At 40.5% G+C, this 19,747-nt stretch overlaps 2 protein-coding genes across 5 annotated transcripts; one reads left to right on the forward strand and one right to left on the reverse strand.

The window, feature by feature from the left end:
* The first annotated feature begins 260 nt into the window (after positions 1-260).
* On the forward strand, positions 261-14,532 carry LOC117204790 (chromatin assembly factor 1 subunit A-B). 2 transcript variants are annotated; one of them, XM_033442522.1, is made up of 10 exons: positions 261-552; positions 649-737; positions 850-1,634; positions 1,718-1,869; positions 1,949-2,370; positions 2,445-2,611; positions 12,606-12,754; positions 12,839-12,890; positions 12,966-13,104; positions 13,233-14,532. In XM_033442522.1, the coding sequence occupies exons 2-10, from the start codon at positions 659-661 to the stop codon at positions 13,730-13,732; spliced, it is 2,445 nt and encodes an 814-aa protein (XP_033298413.1). In that variant the 5' UTR covers positions 261-552; positions 649-658; the 3' UTR covers positions 13,733-14,532. The 2 variants fall into 2 exon arrangements, with proteins under 2 accessions (XP_033298413.1, XP_033298414.1); XM_033442523.1 differs by having other exon boundaries at positions 261-547.
* Positions 2,322-11,578, reverse strand: LOC117204792 (Wilms tumor protein homolog). Of its 3 annotated transcripts, none has more exons than XM_033442528.1 (5): positions 10,938-11,578; positions 4,165-4,426; positions 3,839-4,081; positions 3,495-3,634; positions 2,322-3,388 (listed from the first exon to the last, which is right to left on the reverse strand). In XM_033442528.1, the coding sequence occupies exons 2-5, from the start codon at positions 4,424-4,426 to the stop codon at positions 3,086-3,088; spliced, it is 948 nt and encodes a 315-aa protein (XP_033298419.1). In that variant the 5' UTR covers positions 10,938-11,578; the 3' UTR covers positions 2,322-3,085. The 3 variants fall into 3 exon arrangements, with proteins under 3 accessions (XP_033298419.1, XP_033298417.1, XP_033298418.1); XM_033442526.1 differs by lacking the exon at positions 10,938-11,578 and adding an exon at positions 8,333-8,524; XM_033442527.1 differs by lacking the exon at positions 10,938-11,578 and adding an exon at positions 4,932-5,332.
* Positions 14,533-19,747: the final 5,215 nt, after the last annotated feature.

Genomic DNA, 19,747 nt, shown 5'->3' on the forward strand with positions numbered 1-19,747 from the left:
AGTCGGACAATTTTATAAATAAAACAAGAAACTCATCTATAAATAATTAATTTATGGTATAAATACACAATCTGTATTTCCAATTTATAAATTTAATAATAAATGAAATATGAAGTTTTTATTGGTTAAATTCTAACCAACCACTGATTGATCAAGTTCTTTGTTAAACGAGTTCTAATATTCATTGAAAGTCGCTCATCTAGTAAAATTAAAGTTCATGGAAAATCTCATCATCTGAAATTTGTCCTTTTCTATGCTCTATTTTCCCGCCGATTTTGTTACAATTGTAATTCGGCAGTAATGTTTTATCAACATACTGTATTTGTGAAAATAGTTCTTTTAATAGTTTAATTTTAGTGTATATATATATTATTTTTATTTTGGAATTCATACATATTTAATTCATGTTTTTCTATTTCTCGTATTACCTACATTTATCTGATAAATTATTGTTAGGTTATAACAATGTATCATTGACAGCTTCGTCGTCAACCTTGTCAGTTGATGTAATGTTGTAAAAAAGACTTTGATATTTAGATATATTTAAGTAAGATAATGTCACGATATACTTTTTTATTCGTTTATTTTTTATTTTCAATTAAGTATTCAATCGAGATTTATTTTAATCTCGTGTTTCTTTCTCATAAGGACTTCTGAGATGAAAACAATGGATAGCAATGAACAAGATGATTGCTCTTTGGAAGTAACTTCTGTCAAAAGAAAGAAAATGAAACAAGGTATTTAATTTTTAATAATTACAGTATTGTCATTATAGTTATTATAAAACTATAATGTAACAAAATGGGAAATTTATGCATGTAAAATATGTAATTTGAAATTTCAATGTAGCACAATTACCATTCCAAATGCGAAGTCCAGTACAGTCACCAAATGTTGTGCACAGTAGAAAGAGGAAATTAGCATCACCTTTTATGGAATGTAAAAGTCCGAAAGCAATGAAAATTTTGAAGAATAATTTAAGTAAGGATAGTGTAAATAGTGAACCGAATAGCACGAGTGTCGATACAGAAAACAAAGATATCGATATTATAAAAATAGTAGAGGATCCACCCACAGAAACTGAAAATGCAAAAGAAAATGCATTTAGTAAAGAAAAAGCTAGCAGTAAAACCAGAACTTCAAAACAAATTGTAACTGGCCAGAAAAAATTAGAGAAACAGGAGAAATTAAAGTCAAGTCCTTTAACAAAGTTCCTTCAAAAGACTGATAAACAAAAAGATGCCTCAAAAGAAGAATCTGAAATTTCTTTCCAAGAGAAGAACAATGATTCGATAGAAGAAGTTGAGGAGAGTTCTAACAAAGCAACTAAAACCAATATAAATACACCAGGGACAACCAATAATCTAAGCAATAAAGTAGAAGGCTTACTTTCAGTTGCCAATAATTCTTTGTGTCAGTCTGATTCCGATCTTGCAGTTTTATCCTCTGATACCGAAGAGAAAGACGAAGAAACCAAGTCATCTGCAAATACGATGACAGATACACCTAGTACATCGCAAACTATCAAAACTCCCAAAATAGACAAAACAAAGCTGAAGAAATTAACGCCTAAACAAGAAGAAAAGAGATTATTAAATGCTAGAAGAAAAGAAGAGAAGAAACGATTGAAAATGGTAAATTGGGACACTTATAGCGCAGATATTTTATTTTGTTAATTTAATTATCAGTTAATTTTATCATTTCATTTATTTATTAGGAGAAGGAAAAGAAATTGGAGGAGGAACGACAAAATCGGAAAAAAGAAAAGGAAGAGAAACGAAAACAAAAAGAGGAAAGGGGGAGAGTTGAAAGAGAACAAAAATTAATGGAAAAGAAAAGGAAAGAACAAAGGAAACAAATGGAGATCGAGTACGGATATTTACTATTGTAACATTCATAACTTTGTAAAAATATATAGTTGTTAGTTTTCAGTAATATGTATTTACAGACAAAGACAGAAAGGAAGACAGGCAAAGGAGGAGGAACGTCGAAGAAGGGAAGAAGCTAAGGAGGAGGAAAAAAAAAGAAAAGAGGAAGAAAGGTTGGAAGCAGAGCGCAAGAAACAGAAAGCAGCCACGACTTTCACCAGTTTTTTCGTTGCTAAGAAACAAGAAAAATCAGTCGAAGACGAAAGCACGAATGAAGTGAAGAATTTCATGCCTTTTGAGGTAAAGGGAGATATGAAGATAGCTAAAGTCTGTAGAAGATTCTTAACCGAACAAGAGAAATTGTTATTGGACAAAATGTGCAATGAAGGAAGCACACAAATGGCAGATTTGTATCTTAGTGAGATTAAGGGTAAAAGAACAATTCCACGCAAATCGTCGAAAACTTGGCCGCTCGAAACGAAAGATGATGTAATTTTATTAGGTAAACATTATTCTTTCTTATCGATCATTCATATAATTGTACATCATAGTTAATCACATGTCGTTTCCTCGTAGATGAAGAAAACGATGGCAGCTCGAACATTGTGAATCAAAATGTTATTGTAGAGATGCGACGCCCTAAATTGCTACAATTTTCTGAAAATCAACGTCCACCTTACTGGGGTACGTGGAGGAAACGCAGCAAAATTATCAATCCTCGAAAGCCCTTCTCCAAGGATACGGTAAGTCTGAAATTCCATTTATTGCATAAAAGCTCTCACTTTTGATGATATATATATGATACTGAGGCACATTTGCGACGATGATTAGGCGTATTTTTGGTATATCTAGCAATAGTCTTTATCAAGAACTTGAGGTTTTCACAGTTTGGTTCTAACTAATGTTGTATTTTACAATTACTCGCTTAAATCGTATTAAATAATCAACAAACAATTTATCGTATTTTCAACAATTTATTGTCGCATTATAAATTTTGTCACTTAATTCAGTTTGAATTATATTTTCTCTCTAAAACTTCAACACGGAAATCATTTTCCACAATTTGCACGCATCGAGAACTAAACACTTTCTTCCCGATTTCCCGATTAAATATCATCGCAAGGAAGCAACGAAGCTGCAGATTCGAGAAATCCGAAAGAAAATTCTTCCGACGCTCAATACCATCATCGTCAGTTATATTATATAAGATAAATTGACTAAATCTCCGCTGGTAGAATGGAATTCATCTTTTCTCCGCGTAGCCCTCTTCCTCCATGAAACAATGGGTAAGCGTTCTTTCTGTGCACTTTACGATGTTTGGCTAAGTGGTCGCTGCGCGCGAACCTCTTCGAGCACATTTCGCATGGATAAGGCTTTACGCCTGAGTGCGATCGTCTATGCCTGGCTAGTTCATCGGATCGGCTGAAACGCCATCCGCAACCGGACCACGTGCAGGCAAATGGTTTCTCGCCTGTGTGCCGACGTAGGTGAGCTTTCAAGTGGGACGCCTTTGCATAGACCTGGAAAAATAGTTGTTAGATTTTTATTTTCTCAATTCTAATATTTAAAAATTGATAAATATAGTCTTCGAATGTCTTATTGGGACATTGACCAGATATAGCGTACCTTGACGCATCCTTGATAAGTGCAAGGAAAGCATCGATCCTCAGCCGCGTTCGCCAAACTGCGATTAGTGTAGTCGTGCGTTGCTAGTGCCGCGGCAGCTGCTGACGAAATATTTTCTTCTACTTGATTATTGTTATAATCTTAAATCAATAGAAACGATTTTTGCTGAATGATTCCGAATTGAAACAATTTCTTCATTTTTTAAGGTACATTAAAAAAGCTACGATGAATTATTTCATAAATTTGCTCTCGAAATTTTAGGACAACTCGGTCAGAAGACAGACACGATTTCAATCCGACAGCTTTCTCTAGTACGATAATTCTGGAAGGTGTTCGAAGCTTACCTATACCGCTGGTTTCCAAGGTATCATCGAGGGCTCTCAAATCGATCCCAAGCACCCATAATGGTTCCTCTCGTTGAAACGTTTGCTGTGGGTTGGGCAGAGGAAGGTGTAGAAAACCCTCGCAGCCTGCTGTGCACAACGGTGTCCTGTCTGGAAGACCCGAGTTCCAGCTTCTGTCTAAACACCATTCCAACTCCGAGTCTAACTCACTCAGTTCGCTTAGTTCGCTTAGACATCCTGTACCTGACAGAAACAGCGTTTGTCAATCATCGTTCAACCTATCCTATGAACGCTAAAAGAGCATCTATCTCCTTGTCACTAGCTACCTGACAGTGGCGTTGAATTGTTATCAGACCACTCGTTCCAAGATGTCTTCGCCGGACAAGTCAGATCCGTGTAACACTCGATCGTGTTCCCTATATTATTCGATTGATCGACGGTCTCCGAGTCATCGCTGCGTGGCGTCGTTCTGCAAGAGGATGCCTCGTAGTCGCATGCGAAACTCGTGGAATTCGTGGAGAACAGTTGCTTCTCGACACCTGTGTCCATGGTCAGGCCCAACGCGGAGAACAACAACTCGTCCGTCATCTGTGACGAAAACAAAGAAATAAGATAAAATAAGAAAGAAAAACAAGAGAATTGGTCATATGGAAGATCGAAGAGGATCGTTGCAACGATGACAGCTAGAAACAAAAACAAAAAGATGATCGATTCACGAGTAACGTAACGGGACTGTTTATTGTTGCGAGAGTTGCTTGTTTCAGATTAATCGGGCTGGTTTCTTGGTGATACCGGCAATAAGTCAAGCGGCGCGAACGCTCTATATCTGTTGATTAACATTCAATTCTATTTTGAGTTATCAGGCACCGAAAGAAAGAGGGAAACAACACGACAACTGCGATGGTCACCATCGTTGTTGATTCTTGCCTCTTTCCCAACTATTTCATCTTTATTCTCCATTTAAGTAATTAATAAGATGTTAATCGGCTTGACGATTAGAATTGTTAATGATAGCTATCTGCGTTTGCAGTTCTGTTGTACATCTTTTACTATCCGAAGGTACGCGATTAGTCGGTTGTCAGCTTCTACTTACGTCGAACATCGCAGCCTCTTCTATCATCTTGTCGGCTAATCGATGCTCTGTCTAGTTAAAACCAATGTCTCATAAAACTACGCAGTCCGTGACGTTTTACTCTTCTCTGTTTGTCTTCTTTATTTGCGTTTCATATGTAATTACTCACTATTAATCACTGTCTTGATTTCCTACGCGCATTATCACTTCCGATTGCCACTGTTACAAAGTTGCCGATTCCGCGCGCCACCAACAAATCGGCGCACGCTTTCGATCGTCCTTCCAAACCCTTCTTTCGAAGCTTCTAAATATCCCTCTGAATTTTGCAAGCGTTAAACCACTGTCATCCTCGGTGAACGAAACTAAGTCTCGAAATTTTCTGCAATAATAGAATACTTAACGTTTCCTTTCTAACGCGATATAATTTCAACTGAAATATCAATGTATCGTGAATTTTCTATTAAACCACCCTTCCGAATCTTCTAATTCTAGCTGTTATATCGCACTATAGAACGAATCAAGAAATTAACGAAAGAACAACGAAATATCAAACGATCGTACAATCTTCTATCTCGATTTGTCCCTTCTGGAGAACTTAAGGAACGCGTCCTGGGAGACTTGGTGTTCGCGTGGAACTGTCGAGGTCGCGCGACCCACCCTTTCGAACGCTTCGCGGCCGTAGAACGCGTGGAGACTGCGACAGCAAGTCGATCTCGATTCCGAGAGAAGACGCGGTGCTCGTGGTGTGGCTTGTCGCCACACGGGCCGAGATAATCGAGGCTGTGCCACCCGGTCCCGTCGCCGTGCTTCTCCCAGGGGAGAAGTCAGTCCCAGAACACCGGCAGACGCGCCAGCGAAACGGCTTCCTGGCTAATTGGCTCGTCACGGCTCGCGCTTATTTACGACGCCAGTCACCCCCGATAATCGGCCATGAGCGACGTGTCCGTGTGGCCCTGGGCCTATTCGGCAGGACCGTTGGTGTTCTCTTCGCGAAATCGCTAATCGTTGTTCAACGAATCACGTCGAGGAGCACGTGGCCCGTCGATGGCCCTAGAAGTCTGCAAGTGACGATGACGTTGGCGGATGGCGATTTCTTTTTAATTGTACCGTTCGTAGGAGAAATTTTGCGACGTGGTCGACGGTTTGAATGGCACACGACTGACATACGGTAGTTGACAAAGATATTCCAGCAATTGTAGAAGCCTTTTATAAATACGTTGTACGAAGCATTTCGAAAAATTGAATAATTGATTGATATCGAATAGATTATATTATCGAGAAGTAGTTAGCCAGATGTAGAGCGTGTGCGTGCATCTGTCAGTTCGGATAACGACACGTCGACGGCGAAAATCGTTGAGTTGACGACAAAAGGAAGCTCGAAGAAAAAAGAAAAACGTAACAAGTGGCGAATCGGTAAAAGCCGGTTAACTTATGACGAGAGAGTTTAAACGCTTAACCATTGTGCCGGTATATCAGTCAGAATAGAATCAAGTGATAGATCAAGCGAATAAAGTCGCAGAGTCGTAAAATCGAGTCGAGTCGAGTCGAAGAGACGAGCCGAAAAATCGGGAATTGTTTGAATGTTGGGTTCACTTGCTGAGGCGTGGCACCGAATCATTTGTTAAAAATTACCGTAACTTTGTGTTACATTAATACATTTTTCATCAAACGCAGTTCTCATTTACCATTTCGCGTCGTAAGATCACATATTTTTCTCGACGAATCTGATTCTACACAGATCATTTTTGCAAATGTATCGAAGACCTTGATTTTTGGCAGATATTCACTAGTCGCGCAGATTTTTTGCTCGTCTGTGATCATAGTAATAAAACAGTTATCTAGGAACAGTTTTATAACTGTCTTGGGACTACCATGATCCCTTGAAGAACGTCCAAGCGAAGGAACAAAAAGTTTAGCTTTTTTTTTTTTCATTAAATCCTGCATGTACCATGAAGTAGACAAAAAGTTCGTTATTAGCTTCTAGTTTATTCAAGATCGGGATATTTTAATCGAAATAATTGGATGTAACATAGTACATTTCCAAAGAATGTATCAATGGGGCAACGATATTATAATTGCAATGGCTTTGACCTAGAGTGACAAAAAGGAGCAGCAACCGATAATATGGTTCGAAGTCAGTGGCAGTAACAGTTAGATCGCGTTCGTAATACGGTTATCCGTGTCGGAGGAAGTTGACCTTAGATACAAGGAATATATTTTGCATTCAATTAAAATGTCAAGAACACGTTGCAGTGAAGAGAAGAAGTGCAACGTCTCGACCTTGTGCTTTCGAGCTTAAACTCTTGCAATAATCTTCACTGTTTTGTTTCTTGGTTTTCCTTTTTATCTTCCTCTCTTTTTTATTTTTTAGATGGTATAAATAAGAATCGTCGTAATCACTGAAATTTCTGTACGATGTATTTTTTATATGCACTTTAGTTTGCATAATTGGGTCACTGGAATAGATTTGAATTTGCTTTGGTAATTATAACGACAAAGCATTTTTCAAATGCGCAAATCATTATTTTTTTCCTTGTTTACCTGAGTATAGAATTACATAAAAGTTGGGGAATATCGGAGGAATATCGGTTGGATAATGTTCTTTGCGAGCGTAATATGGCACGCCGCTTATACAGGGTGAACCAAAAAGTGAGTTCATAATTTCTAGAGTGGATAATAGGTATCCTAATAAATATGCATCGAAATATTGATAGTTTCAAAGTTATAAACAATGTTTTGTTTAATAACTGAAAACGAGTAATTTTCTCGCTTTAGCAGCTATCGTACCGTATACGAAATAATGGAATATCCGTTTAATACAAAGTGCCGAGTGAAATAGTTAAGTCTGGCAATCTTTGAAAGACTATGCAGATGTCAAGCGTGGAAATAGAGGGAGGACACGTAGGAGACCTTTTGCAGGCAGGAAAAAGAGAAACGATAAGATGATCCGCTGTTTCGATCTGAGACGAGAAAGTTACTTCCTTTCATGTTGAGCGAAAAACTGTTTATTATTTTCAAACTATCAATTTTTTGACCCACGTTTGTTAGGATCTTTTTCGTCATTTGGCAAGTACCGTTTACCCTAGAGCTTTGAACTCTATTTTTGTTTCACTCTATAGATATCGTTATAGAAAACAGACCATCGCTCGTCGATATCGATGTATCGATTTCTTTCGAACCGAGAGGGGATTATATCTTTACGTAAATGCTCGTTATGCTTTTGGAATACGTCCAGGGAAACCTACGTCCACGTCAGAAATTTCTTATCTGCGACTGCCCGAAAAAGCAACGCGAAATGACAGTATTTGAAATGGTTACACATATCTTCTAAAACGATTCAGTGGAGAAAGTATCTATTCTAATTTTTTTAGCAGTTACACGCGTTAAACATAAATATTCATTGTTTTACTTAACAATCTGACCTTGATCGCTCCGTTTGTTTTTCTATTATCTCTTTTTTTCCTCCGTATCTTAAGACGACATCCGCTAGCGTATCTCGGCAGAACATCAATACCACCCCGCATCTCTATTTTTACAGTTGACATATCTTCTCTCTATTAATTATAAATTAACGTGTCCTTCTTCCTAGATAATACATATCACAAAACGAGCAATAAATTTTTATCGTTCGTCCTAGCTTCGTAGATATCGACGTCGTACTTGCCACAAAATATTCTAACGAATCAATCGAAGATCGAAAGAAACGAAGATCGTAACACAGTGCAGTAATTTTATCCGCCAAGCACTGATTCTCCTGACGCATCGTAATTACATTTTTATTTTATCTGTTAGACACCGATTGGTATGTGGTTTAACGATACTTGTACTTTTTTATCGTTTTACGCTAATTTAATCCGTAGAGAATTAATCGATTACGTGGCTTTGTTAACGTTGCCTATGAGTTTTCCGAATAAAAGAGAGATATCGTACGGCCGTTTATCTAACTGACGCACTCTCGAGAAACGTCGTCGCGTTGCGACTGATTGTCGACGGTTTAATTGAAATATCAAAAACTCTATACAACTTTGCGCCGCAACGACGATCCCCTCTCTCTATCTACCCTCTAGAGAGATTTATTAATTGCGCTGCTGGTTGCGTCACCGTTTGCAACCGATAAAAAGCTTCGAGATTCATTTCGCTTGTCGATATCTTCATCGTTCTCGCTTCAGGCTCGATCACTTCTTTTTTTTTCTGCCAACATTTTGCCAGCAGATCGTGGCTGAATGTCTTGTTTCAACTAACTTTTCGTTACACCAACGAATCGCTTTCCGAACCAGTTCTATTTCTATATCGCATAATTTTACACGCGAGTTTTACACGCAAGTTCGTGTAAAAGTTTCGCGATCTTTAATTAACGTTTGGTATCTCGGTTAAATTAACAGCGATTGTATTTCTAGGAGCTTATTTCGCTAATCTCGTCGATTCCGCTATCACGGTGTCACTTGGCACGTCTTCAAAACGCGATTGGGATAAAGTTCACTGTTTTGTTTTCAAGCGAATAAAACTCAGGGGTATCTCCGTTTAATTGCGATAATTATGTTGATAAGAGCCACATACGTTACTACTATGTACGTATTGCCTATGTGGGGAAAAAGTAGCTTGTTTAATTTGTTAAGGCGTCCATGATCTAGTTTCGAAGATGAGATACAATATGAACGTTTATAAGATGAGATACGAACAAACAATTAAAGAAACTTAAACATCGTGGAGATGCGATCGATGTTGCGGCAATGAAGAAGGGCGGAGCCAGCAAAGGCCGCGTATCTCAGCCGAATATTCGGATAATAAATCAATTCGACATGCAGGGATTTAATCTCCGGTGTGCAACGTCAAGAAGCACCGGCTATAATCTTAATGGGGCATAAAACAGCCATTACAGATGGCCCGATGGGTGACAACACGCCGTAAATAATCTACCACCGCTTTCGCCAGGCATCGCTCTAAAGTTACGGGTCGCGTTCCACCGATAACTGCATTTCCTCCGACGCGTCTTTCCAGACGATGCCTACGATTTTCCAGGCGGAAACCGATTAAACGCATTATCATTTCTTCAAATTCTTTCCTCCATTCGTTGAATCGATGAATTAAAATTCCGCTAAATGCACGACTTCCACTTACAAGCGAGGTACTTACGTCGTTGCTCGAAAGCTTTGCAACGATTATTACATTTATTGCAAAACTGAGAATAGTTAAGTAATTATTAAAAAAAGGTATCTAATCTATTAGGATTTCTATTATAAACTGAACATGATTTCGAGTTCATAATTTACATTAAATACACAGAAGCTTTAAAGTAAAAACGTCTATCCTAAGATTCTTAGCCAGAGTGTAGATGTTCTTCGTTATTTCTGATTTTATCACTATTTTTTTTTTTTTTTTTAATATATACAAAAAAATTGCGTAGGAAGAGCGATGATTAAATTTAACTTTCCCAATAGATTTCTTCTATAGGAAATAAAGTATAGAAAGAGAATTGTTTCCTATATATGGTTGTTCGATAAGGGAAAATCTTTGTGAAATTTCTCAACACCAGTCGCTCGGTGTCGAACGATCTCGTGAAAGTGTGAAGACCGACAGTGCAGAGGTAACCGGACATAATTTTTCGAGATACGTTTTATCGCTGCTTAAATGGCACTTGACGATACCGAATACGATCGCTGGAAAAGAGTCGAGGTACCGTGCTGGTGGCATGCATGAAACCGTATCAAATGTTCTGTCAACGCTAACATCGACCACGTTCACCATCCTTTCGTGTGTTACACCCTCTTCGTTATGTTGCAAACAATAGGAAAGAACAATAGGAAAGTAGAAAGCTTTCATTTACACTGCTATGATCCTCAGTATGTCGATTAGTATTGTTAATCCGTAGATAGATTATAGAACTAGATTTATCGATGTTATATTAAATATATTAAAATAAATTGAAATTCAATTGAAATTATGATGTTAGTGGAGAGTTAATACAATAATTTGTTGGATCCTTGGCATCGAAAAACGCTTCTAACGGTCGAAGAAATCGGCACTCACCTTTGCTACGCTGCCGAAAGCTGCTCAACTGGTGGTCGCCCTTTTCCTCTTTGTTCCTCTTGTTCGCCGGTTTTCCGCGTCACGCCTCGAACGATGGTTAGGTCGCCGATCATTCGCGATATTACGTTTCCCGCCGCTAATAAATTAATGTCAAAGGGAAGGTCCTGTAATTGATGCTCGCGCGGGGATCAAATCGACGTTGATTTATCGATCGAGCCCGCGCCTCGCGCCGCAAACAACAAGAAAACCAACGATTTATTGACTTTTCGGTCGGATGCACGATCGCCAGGATGTTTGGTTGGGTAGATGGGTTCTTTTCGTCGTCCAGTTCGATCGATCGATACGAGTCACAGCTCGTAAAATCGTATTTCTATCTTTCCAGACCTTCTCACGCAAAGAAACGCGATTGCTTTGCCTCTGTTTCTTCCTCGAGCTCGAACTTTGCAACGTTTCAATATCTTCGCCTTTGGATCTTTACCTTTGAGTTTCTAATTCTCTACATAAGAGACTATGAAGATTTATAATTTAGAATTAGATAATGTTTTAAATAAATCGATAAAAATAGCTACTGATACAAGCTACCAAGTTGCTTGCGTTTGATCAAAAAATCATTCCATCGTTACTTCGATTCTTCATTTGTGCGAAAAATCCGCAACTGGTTTTAAAATCCCATCCTCGAACGCTTCGTTTCTTCGGTGTCCAATGGCACTCGTCACTCACTTGGGTACAAATTTATTACGCAAGGAATAATTTTGCACTGCGTAAGATCGATCGATTGGCAAAATTCGCGTTTCCAGTAAACAGAGGAGATTCGTTTCCAAGTTTTCGACTGCTCGTTCAATTTATTGTTCTTGTCGCATGGCGACGATTTCGTGGTAACGTATCCACATCCACATTTCGAGAGCACCGACTCGTTGACGAGTATCTCTCGTCTCTCGACTAAGAGAATCGCCGAGAAGAGAAGAACAGCACGTGCGCCGACGATATCACCCGTCAAGGAAGTCGCATTGATACCGACGTCCTGCTTAATCATATTTTACACTTCAGTGAAATCCCGTGGCCATGTTCGTAACTAAAATAAAGTCTGTGGAGAACGAACCGATAATGTTTTCACGAATCGCAATGAAAAATTCCGAATAACGATCGAAATCGAAGTTCCTAAGGAAATACGAGAGTACTTCAAGTTACTTTTGTAACGGCGAAAGAAAAGAAAAAACAGGTTTTGCCAAAAATTTATTCGACAAAAGCTATACAACCAATTGATTTGATTATCGTTCTATCGGAATATATATCGTAGGTCGATTAAAAATAATCGCGAAAGTTGCGCGTTAGCGTGCACGCTAACGCTTTTGACGAAGTTTCAAGTAATGTTTAAGCAAAAATTGAAAGATACGTAACTATTACTAGCGTTCATTCTGCGTTGTCCAACTGTCTTCGTATTCAGCGTCCGTTTTTATCAGTGGCAGAAAAAATTCTCGATAAAAAAATGGTTCGAGCCTTTAATCGCATTTCGATAGATTATTTGTGAATCCATAACGCATCGTGTTTTGCACTTATTTCGACTCTTATCTACCATACGACGCTTCACATTAGAATCACGTATTTCGATTATACTTGTCACATTCAGCTGTCAGATTTTATTTGAGAAATTTATTCTTCTGTTTTCAGCAATGGTTCAATTACGAGATTGATTCGGACGAAGAATGGGAGGAAGAGGAACCAGGCGAATCTTTGCGCGGTTCTGACGATGAAAAAGACGAGGAGAATCCGGAGGACAACGAGTATGATGTAGATAACGATTTCATGGTTCCTCATGGGTAAGTCAGTTCAGTTCATTCTTGATATTTAAACATTTATACATTTTCATCCGTTTGTAAATCTCCGTGTTTTTAATAATTCAGCTATTTGTCCGATGAAGAGCTTCGTGCTGATGAGGAAGACAAGCAAGACATGGTAAGTAGTTTTAAAATAAATAATAATCGATCGTGTCTATCGAGGGTAAAGTAAATAATTTGTTCATTTCCGTAGACTCCTGAAACACAAAAATTCAAGTTGAAACTACTCGGAGAACAATTCGAGTCCGAAAGGAACGCAAAGACCGCGAAGTTAAAGCCAAAAATAATAGGTTGTATTTGGAAAGGGTCTAAAAATGAATTTCAACCAAACGGTGAGTATTCGACATTTAAAATATACCTAACATAGCTGCTAGACGTCGGACCAGAAGATAAGCGTGAATTTTTATTTCTACAATTGTATCTTAATGAGAAATATCTGACAATTATCTTCTGCTTGCAGTGCCACCAAGGATCGTAGACTTCTTGTCAGCTCGAGACGCCTGGGTATATGGAATACCGATACTACTACCAACCATGAACGAAGCCATGGCAACGAACGAGTGCAGTACTCCCACGCAACAGCAACCGCTGACGAGTTCAAAAAAGACACGATTTCCGGAAGCAGCTATACCGGATCTTATTCGATTAATACACGGGAATACATATAGCAGACGCTGTCTTGTAAAAGAATTCATAGCCTACTGGAGTAAAAAGAACAAGGGAGCTAAAAGTCAGCCTTCGAAAGCCAGTATACAACAAAAGATTCGCGAGATTGGCAAATGGATGCCGTGTCCAGAGAAGGGGCCGATGCATTCAAAGGCTTGTTGGTACGTTGACGAAAACATCAGGAAAGAGCACATCAACGAGGAGCTTCCTCTGCCAAATTGCTGGTCCTATATCCTAACACCCAAGAAGAAGAGAGATATCACGAAAATCAGATTATTCTTCTCTCCGAAATGAGATTATTTTAAGATTGTCTTCCAGTTATTCAAAGCGATGTGTTCAGAGCTTGGGAGAAGGATAGATTCGAGTCGTGTTTAGAAGTACATTATTTAAGACATTTGCAATGTTTTAAGCTGGCATCTTAAGCTATTTAATAATCGAAATATCGATTTTGATGGACTGTCTCTTTGATTTAAAATCTGGTCATTTTTAACTGCAACTTGTTAAAATCGACTTGTAAGTTAGTTTAAATTAATTGGAATAGTGCCATCGCTTTCTAAATATGGATCAATATGCATTTTGCTGTAATATTTAACTGGTATCGTTCGATCGCAAGCATCCAATTTAAATTAGACGCGAAAATTAGAACGAAATACTCAAAAATAAAAAACTTAACTTCAGTTCTTACTCAACGTCACAAATCGTTGTGGGTTACTATTTACCATATAATTGATCAATGATTGATGAAATGGCTTAAATAGTACTTGGATTAACGCTACTCGTCGATTTAGGTAGTTCCTTCTTTAGTATACATTTAACAACGTGATTATCGATATTAACTAGAGAAGGTCGACATCGAAGTCACAATATACTTCATGTGATATATGTTTCTAATTGTACAATTGAAAGAAAGATCACGAACGGCGGAATGCAGTATCGTTAGTTTGTTAAAAAAGGGCAAGATGGGAAGATAAAATGAAGCGTATAAAATTTATAGCTCGTTATACTGTTCTATTAATGCAGTTATACTTTTATAATAAAAGAAGTTAATAAATAAATCAGTGGAAAGCTTGTCACCTCCTGTCGAACTAATCGAAGAATACCATGATGTTCATTTTTTTTTACCCCTTTTTTCTTTTTTTTTTTTAACCCTCATCCATCGTTCTCAAAGGGTAAGTCAGAAAGGAAAGCGCGAATGGGGATAATCTGTTCGAGTAATGTGAATTATCCAGAGGATTCCATCGGCTAAAAACTTTTGCATCGGGCAGTAACGTTCGAATGGGTTAATGCATCAGACCAGGCTTTGCGGAACGTGGAATTGCATTCCGTCAAACAGTGCATCGGAGTTAAATAAAATAGCTGCAACGAAAAGTTTTGCACAGCATTCTATTATTGGCGGTCGACCGGAAGAGCGTATCTTATTGGAACGAAAATGATACAATATCGGAAATCGGCGAACGATAGAACCTTTCTCTTCGATTTGTCCATGAGATTCCATGGGAATGAAAATGTTTGGATTCTCCGTTCTCGATTACGATTGTTCTTTTTTCCATTCTTTCGTATGATTTTATCGCACCCATTGCATATGATTTTTTAAGAGATTTTTCAAAAGATTGCAAAAACCTGAAATCTTTGTGAAATGATATGTACATCGGATTATAACAGAAGTTGAGGATCGGATTAATGCCGATGTCCAGTGGCGAACTATATATATTCTTCTACTCTTATCCAGCCTTTATAGTCTTTTTGTATTTAGCTGGATGGAAAGCTTTTATTAATTTAATTATTAAAAGTTTTTAATATAGTTATAATTAAAATACTCGAAAATATCAAACAAAGTACTATGCTTCATTTAATTACCGATATCAAATTTTATACTTTATTATTAATTATCAATACGAAGCTCGCTTTTTTAAACGCTTTTTATACAATAAAAATGGAAGCTGCCACAATAGCGAATTTATGTTTTGTCACAACTAGAACGTAATAAAAGTTATTGGCTTTTGAAAATTATTGGCTTCTCATCCAAGTTAGTTTCGCGCAACTTCTGTCATAATTTCGAGTTTTAAACAATTTTATAAGAATATGAAACTCTTATAGCAAAATCCATTGAAAACAATCGATAACTGTTATCGCGATAACGCGATAAATAAAATAAATTTTTCAATTGGAGATAACAATCAATCAAAATCTTGACATCTGAAACTGAGTAATTTTAGGTCGCGACAATATATTCCTCTGGTATTTTGTTGATGTGAAAAATTTGGGCAAAAAATAGCTATTATTCCGGGGATAGGGCGAAAAAAAGCGAGGGATTTTTTTTTTTGTTATTTTTACCACCATATAGGTTCGCTACAATTATTTTTAGAATGTCGATATTAGTTTTGATAGCCCGTGGTTTCAAAATTGTAACAATTCCATGAAATTGTTAGACCACTGCGAAATACGAATCGAAATTGAAAAACAAACTAACGAACGCAGCGAAATCCGCTGACGGATCCCGCGGCGTTCAAGCATCCGGGTACACGGCGAAGAGAAAAAGCAAGAATGAGTCCAGTAGGAAGTTTTACGGCCGGTAGTTCGGGATGTAGCTTCGGGCTGGACGGCATATGGCCGAAATAAGGAAAGGCTGTGCCTCCAGATTATGGCAATTATCGAATCACGTTACGGGATCTGGCGCCACGCGGCTCGAAAACGCAGAAATTAAGTTCCAACCCCCCGGGGGTGGTTACGCTTGCTCGGTGCTGGCACAGCGAACGTAGACTAGTTCGGACGAAACGCGAATGTTCTCCCTTCATCGCAAGCGACATTCAGATTTCCTGTACTCGTTTCAATGTCTTCAAGGATTTCATTCTTAGCCCTGAAAATTGTCATCGAGGGGAAACAACATGGAAATTGAAATCTCACCCGTAATAGTCTTTAGCGATTAAGGAATCTCAACAAGCGAACGACGATTTTGAAAGAAATCGAGATCGATGGAATCTCGAGCTTGTACGAAATTGGCGGATGTCGGTGCTTCGAGATAAGTAGACCAGTGCTAGCCAAATGGCATTCTCGACGAATACACCGAACTTCCTGAAACTGACGTCTCTCCCTCGCCCACCCCATTCGATATTCCCAAAAACCGAGCCATTACACCTGTCCACCCAAAAATCAATAATCCCGCCCTCGAACCCGGAGCGTCGTCCTTCTCCTGGCCATAGACCATCCTCGCACAACCTCCGCAATCCCATCACGACGGAAGAACTCCCCTTGAACGGCCGATCCGTCCAATTCCACTTTGCAATTCCTCGAAAGCTCGACGTTGGTTCCGCGTAGCGTGGAGATGTCGCGGTGTAGCCGCAGCCAATCAGAGGTACCCTCCGCCGGTGGACCGGCTGGTCGTGTCTCCGGATATTAATGAGAGGATAGAGAGGCGGCCGGAGCCACGGATCACGGCGGCGGACTCTCTTCTCCTGGACAGAGGGACGAGCGAGAGCAAGAGAAGAGAGGAGACGAGAAAGACAGGGATAAACGTAGAGGCGAGCGAAGGCCTGCCACCTCCACCCCGCGCGCTTGGCGGACGCCGCGGGGAGACGTAGAGGAGCAAGGAGGCGCAGAGAGGGAGGGTCTCCACCCTGGGACCACGGCGTGGAGGGAGAGGACGTCGTCGGGTCACGAGAAACCGTCGGAGGGAAGGACGGAGACGGAAGGCCGGCGGCGCGACCGCCAGAAAGAGAGATAGCGATTCTGTGTGTGTGTGTGTATGAGCGCGCGCGCGCGCGCGTGCGAGTGACGATGCTGGCTACAACGACGGCAAGAGGAAGAGATGGAGGATGAGGATGTCGAGGAGCGAGGAAGAGGGAGACGGAGGAGGAGGAGGACCAGGAGGAAACGGAGCTTGAGAGGCTGGGAAGGGGTGGAGTGAGGAACGGCGAGCAATGGAGAGAGAGAGAAGTCGAGAAAGGGAGAGCGAGAGAGATCTGGACCCCACGTAGGAGACGTTCAATACTGTAGCAACGACGCCGAGCCAACGCCATTGGCTACCATTTTCTCTCTATACCTTCTAGGCATACACCTTGTACTCTATTCCGGTCTACTCCACTTTATTCCTGCTGCCGTTGCTCGTTGCCCGGTTTCTCCGATGGCTACCCAACCCTTCCGCGTCGGTTCCACCGGTTCCAACAGAGAACAAGTTGCGCGGAAGGTGTACCGTATAGGAGGAAGGGTTTTCGGAGTCGGTAAGCGACTGCACGGGTGGCAATTGGATTTTTTCTTTTTTTTTCGAGACTGTTCGAAGGGTCGTGTGAGAATGACTGGGAAGGGTGTCGCGATTCGAGAGAACTAGAGGCTGGAGAACGGCGCGTGGCTCGAGGAGGTTGGCATATTGTTTTATGGCGAAGCAGAGGGATGGGATAATTTATCGGCTGAATAGGAGAGAGGTATCGTGGTTGGAGGAGTATGCGGCAGCTTTGATTCGATAGAAGGGAATCTTTTAAGTCGATATTTAATTCCTGCTGATATTCGATCAAAATTAATTTGATTAATTTGACGAAACCTCGTGAAGTTCGTCGGTGCTTCGTTCGAATTTAATAGAGATTTAAGAGATTTAAATATCGTATTTAAGTTAGATCTGATTCCATTCCGCTCCTATCCACTTCGATTCGACTGTCTCGCTCTGTATTAAACTCGTTCTCTTCGATGATTACTATTCGTTTCGTCCATGAGGCGAAAAATCGATAAGTTTTATAAACCGGTATCATTGGAACCATCGTTCGCGCCGACTGTGATATATCTTGAAACATACAGCCCGTTACTCTAAACCTCGATCTACCCTATATCAAAGTCATAGCCTGCGCGAAAGCGAAATCGATCGCGTATTCGCAAGGAGAATCATGGAGCGCGCGTTACGCGTCGATCTGGCCGATCCGCGGCTCCTTATGATTACCCTTACCCGCGATCGTAGAGCCTGCACGAGGAGGAGGAAAGAGAGTATCTCTCTCGAGGGCGGGACACCGGATTCGAGCTGGCAATCATCCAGTGGAGCTCCTCGGCACCGAGAGTTTCGTGCCGATTGCCGGAGCTTGGTCGATCGCGGGCCATCATCATCGCGCCGCCTATCCGGTCGCGCCTAGGCTTACGCAACACGAACACGGCGTGCATTTATCTAGACGTGACGGCTGCCAGCGAGCACCATCGCGGCTTTCGGCCTTAGCATAATTGCCCGTAAAGGCCTCGGTAATGCGTCTATTACGCCGATGCCTCTGTACACGGCTACTGACACAGGGCATCAATCCTCTGCCTCCGAGTATTCAATTAAGTATCCTCCTCCCCTTCTCGCTCCTCCCCCTCCCAACTTGCTCGAGAACATCAACCTGGATAGCGTGTTCTTTCTGCCGTTTATTCTTCTTTCTCCTCTCTCTCTCCTCTCTACTCTCCTTCTCGAGTACAATGGATTTTTATCCAGCGCCATGGCAGGTCTTTCTAACACGAGTCCGGGTTATCCTGATCTATCGAGTTAGAAGATGGTCCGGGCAGACTAAATATCTCACCGAGAAGGGTAATCGGAGGTGATTTTGCTCCTTGGCTGGTTAGAAGTAGACGGTTCGCTTTGGTGATTTCCTGGTGCGGATTTCCGGAGAGATTGAAAGATCTAAGGGTGGTCTCGAGGAGAGTTTGGTTCAAGTACTGAATATTTTTTTGTACGCTCAAATCATGTCCCCTAATCGTTTAAATTGTATTTTTATTTATTTTCATGATCGGGGGATTAAATAAGCGTAGCATGGCAAAGTAGAAATAAGTGAAATCCTGGCAAGTTCCTTCGTAACGAGATTTCCATCATCTGTCGCCTCCGCAACAGAGGCGGCGCATTACGTTTCTCTAGACTCATCATGGACACCATGGTCTCATAGGCCACGCAGCCCGCAGCTGCTGGATCTTATGCTAATCCCACCCCCGCGGGCCAAAGTCTGGCGCGCATCGTATGAAAAAGTTGCTCGTTACACGCTCGCCCATAAATCTCCTCGCTAAAGCTTAATCTGTTCCCGTGGCGGACGTCAGCCACGGAAAACTCGCAACTCGCGCGCTCCGACCAGCTGCGCGCCTGGATTTTCATAATTTTTTATCCTTCGGCAAAAATTTCCAATCCGCCTGTATGCTCCACCTCGACGAAAACTTAGGCCCCGTGGAATCTCAATCATTTCCACCAGAAAACGCTGCAGGAGGAGATTCAGAGAGAAAAGAGGAGTTTAATGGGTATTTTGACGGAACATCTCGCGAGATCCTCTGTAAATCGACGTAGTATTTCACAGAAAGAACGTTTGACCCGTTCTG

Source organism: Bombus bifarius, unplaced genomic scaffold (assembly GCF_011952205.1).
Source record: "Bombus bifarius isolate JDL3187 unplaced genomic scaffold, Bbif_JDL3187 scf7180000007980, whole genome shotgun sequence".
In the NCBI taxonomy this organism is placed as follows: Eukaryota; Metazoa; Arthropoda; class Insecta; order Hymenoptera; family Apidae; genus Bombus; species Bombus bifarius.